Here is a 2,633-nt window from a genome sequence, read left to right as displayed (position 1 = left end):
CACGTCCGCCCCGGCCCCCGCCCGGGGCTCCCCCCAGCGCCGCTCTCCGTCCCCTTCCAAATTCGCCCCCATTTCCCCGGCATCGACCGCTCCCGGCTCAGCCCCCATGCTGGCTCCCACCCCCAATGCTGCTCCCAGTCGGAAAATGCCCCCCTACATGGTGACCTCCTTCGTCTCGACACCCCTGGCATCGCCCGCCACGCAGGAGCCCCCCGCCACCACCCCGTCCTCCAAGGAGCCCCCTGCTCCCCGCGGGGCCCCGGGGGCCAAGGACAGCACGGCGCTGCGGCAGGGCGTCCCCCAGAAGCCGTACACCTTTCTGGACGAGAAGGCGAGGTGAGGAGGAGGACGGACGGCGCCCGTCTGCCGGGGGGTGCCCCCGCTCGCCGGGAGCCCCGGCTCTGGGGGCTCCACCACCACGCGCCCCACGCTCGGCGGGGCTGAGCGCTGCGCTGTGCCGCAGGGGCCGGTTCGGGGTGATCCGGCTGTGCAGGGAGAACGCCACGGGGAGGCACTTCATGGCCAAGATCGTGCCCTACGAGGCGGAGAGGAAGCAGAGCGTGCTGCAGGAGTACGAGATCCTCAAGGCGCTGCACCACGAGCGCATCATGGCCTTGCACGAGGCGTACATCACCCCCCGCTACCTGGTGCTCATCTGCGAGAACTGCGCGGGCAAGGAGCTCCTCTACAGCATCGTGGACAGGTACGGGAGGGCGCGGGGCCGCCGGGCGCGGGGCCGCCCGCTGACGGACGCTGCCTGCCCGCAGGTTTCGCTACTCGGAGGACGACGTGGTGAGCTACGTGCTGCAGCTCCTGCAGGGCCTCGAGTACCTACACAGCCGCCGCATCGTGCACCTCGACATCAAGCCGGACAACGTCGTCGTCTCGGGCATGAATGCCCTCAAGATCATCGACTTCGGCAGCGCCCAGACCTACAACCCCCTCGTGCTGCGGCAGCTGGGGCGGCGCGTGGGCACCCTGGAGTACATGTGTGAGTGGGGCACCGGGAGCGTGCATGCGATGGGGATGGAGCAGGGTGGGGATGGGACAGGATGGGGGTGGGAAGTTGGGAAGTCTCTGGGATGCTCGGGGTGTCCACGGTGGGGGGTCTTTAGGGTTGCTGGATTCTGTGGGAGGGTTGTGGTTTCGGTGGGACAGATGGTGTCCTTGGAGGTGGTGGGCTCTGTTGGGGCATTTGGGTGTCAGTTGGGGGTGATGAGGGTGTGAAGGTGGGGTGCCAGGGATACCGGGACCCTCCTACCTGTGTGACAGGCCTTCTCCCTTGCTCCCAGCACCGGAAGTGGTGAAAGGCGACCCGGTGGGCTCCGCAGCGGATGTCTGGGGTGTCGGCGTCCTCACCTACATCATGTAAGATGAGGAGATGGGGGACGAGCACCCCAGTGCTCAGCGCCATGGGGAACCCCAGCCTTGGCGGTGGGCTGTGGGGAATGCCGTAGCCCTTCGGGCCCTTCCTACCCACGCATGGGGGTTGAGACACCCTGGGGAGCTATAGCTGACCAGGGGAGGTGGGTGCTGGGTCCCAGGTGCCCCCAGTGCTGTGGCGTGCAGGGGCAGAGCTGGGTGGGACAGGACCCCAGCACCCAGGCTGTGCCACTCTTCCACTCACCCAGGCTCAGCGGGCGGTCGCCGTTCTTYGAACTGGACCCAATCGAGACGGAGAATCGCATCCTGGCAGGGCGCTTTGATGCCTTCAAGCTCTACCCCAACGTCTCGCAGAGTGCTGCCCTCTTCATCCGCAAGGTCCTCTCCGTTCATCCCTGGTGAGTGCCCAGCCCAGCTGGCATGCGTGCAGCTCCCTGTCCCACAGAGACCTCTCTGGGGTCATCAGCGGGACCCCGGGATCCATCTTTGTCCTGGGATCCACYGGGTACCAGGAACCGGGGATCCAACCCTGCTCTCGGAGACACCTGGGATCTCGAGGTCCTTAGGGCCCCAGAACCCGTCCCTGCCCTGGGGAGAGCGGGGACTCACCGAGTCTCAGAGGGAAGAGGGGTAGCTGGGTTTGGGACAGTCTGGGGGGCTGACGCGCTGACGCGGCGCGGCCCGTGCCGCCGCAGGAGCCGCCCCACGGTGAAGGACTGCTTCGCCAACGCCTGGCTCCAGGACGCCTACCTGATGAAGCTGCGCCGCCAGACCCTCACCTTCACCACCAACCGCCTCAAGGAGTTCCTGGTGGAGCACCAGCGGCGCCGCGGCGAGGCCGTCACCAAGCACAAGGTCTTACTGCGCTCCTACCAGGGCGGCCAGCCGCCGGGGCCACAGTAGCCGGGCGCCCTCGCCGCGGCCACGGCGGCGCCGAGGAGCCGAAGGAACATTCCAGGGGCCCCGGGACGGGGCGGCCGAGGAGCCGCGACGAGCCCACGCACCTCGCGGACCGCCGCCGAGGGCGCTGGTGGGAGGGATGGGGACGGGGCAGCCTCGTTGGCGAGGGGAGGCGCCGCCCGAGCCGGTCCGGGCTGTGGGCGGCCGGAGGGAAGCGGGGAGAGTAGACGGGAAGGACGGAGAACGTGGCCGAGGGACGGGGGAAGGAGGCGATGGAGACGGAGGCACCGAGGGAAGCCCCAGGCGGGAGCGGGAAAGTCGCCGGCGCGTTGGCCAGCCCTCGCCGCGCG

General features: G+C 68.9%; 1 protein-coding gene across 1 annotated transcript in view; it reads left to right on the top strand.

The window, feature by feature from the left end:
- The window catches only part of SPEG (striated muscle enriched protein kinase), a 39,168-nt gene extending 36,541 nt beyond the window's left edge, over window positions 1–2,627 (top strand). The window contains exons 38-43 of the mRNA XM_085311036.1: window positions 3–336; window positions 464–703; window positions 768–991; window positions 1,293–1,368; window positions 1,632–1,781; window positions 2,079–2,627. Of these exons, the coding sequence (XP_085167162.1) occupies window positions 3–336; window positions 464–703; window positions 768–991; window positions 1,293–1,368; window positions 1,632–1,781; window positions 2,079–2,286 (1,232 nt within the window). The 3' untranslated portion in view covers window positions 2,287–2,627. The remainder of the gene's footprint in view (window positions 1–2; window positions 337–463; window positions 704–767; window positions 992–1,292; window positions 1,369–1,631; window positions 1,782–2,078) is intronic.
- The last annotated feature ends 6 nt before the right edge of the window (window positions 2,628–2,633 follow it).

This window comes from Rhea americana, unplaced genomic scaffold (assembly GCF_003343005.1).
Source record: "Rhea americana isolate MKP2758 unplaced genomic scaffold, rheAme1 scaffold_33, whole genome shotgun sequence".
Lineage (NCBI taxonomy): Eukaryota > Metazoa > Chordata > Aves > Rheiformes > Rheidae > Rhea > Rhea americana.
Note: the sequence above shows the minus strand (reverse complement) of the source record. Positions and strands in the feature narration are given on the sequence as shown.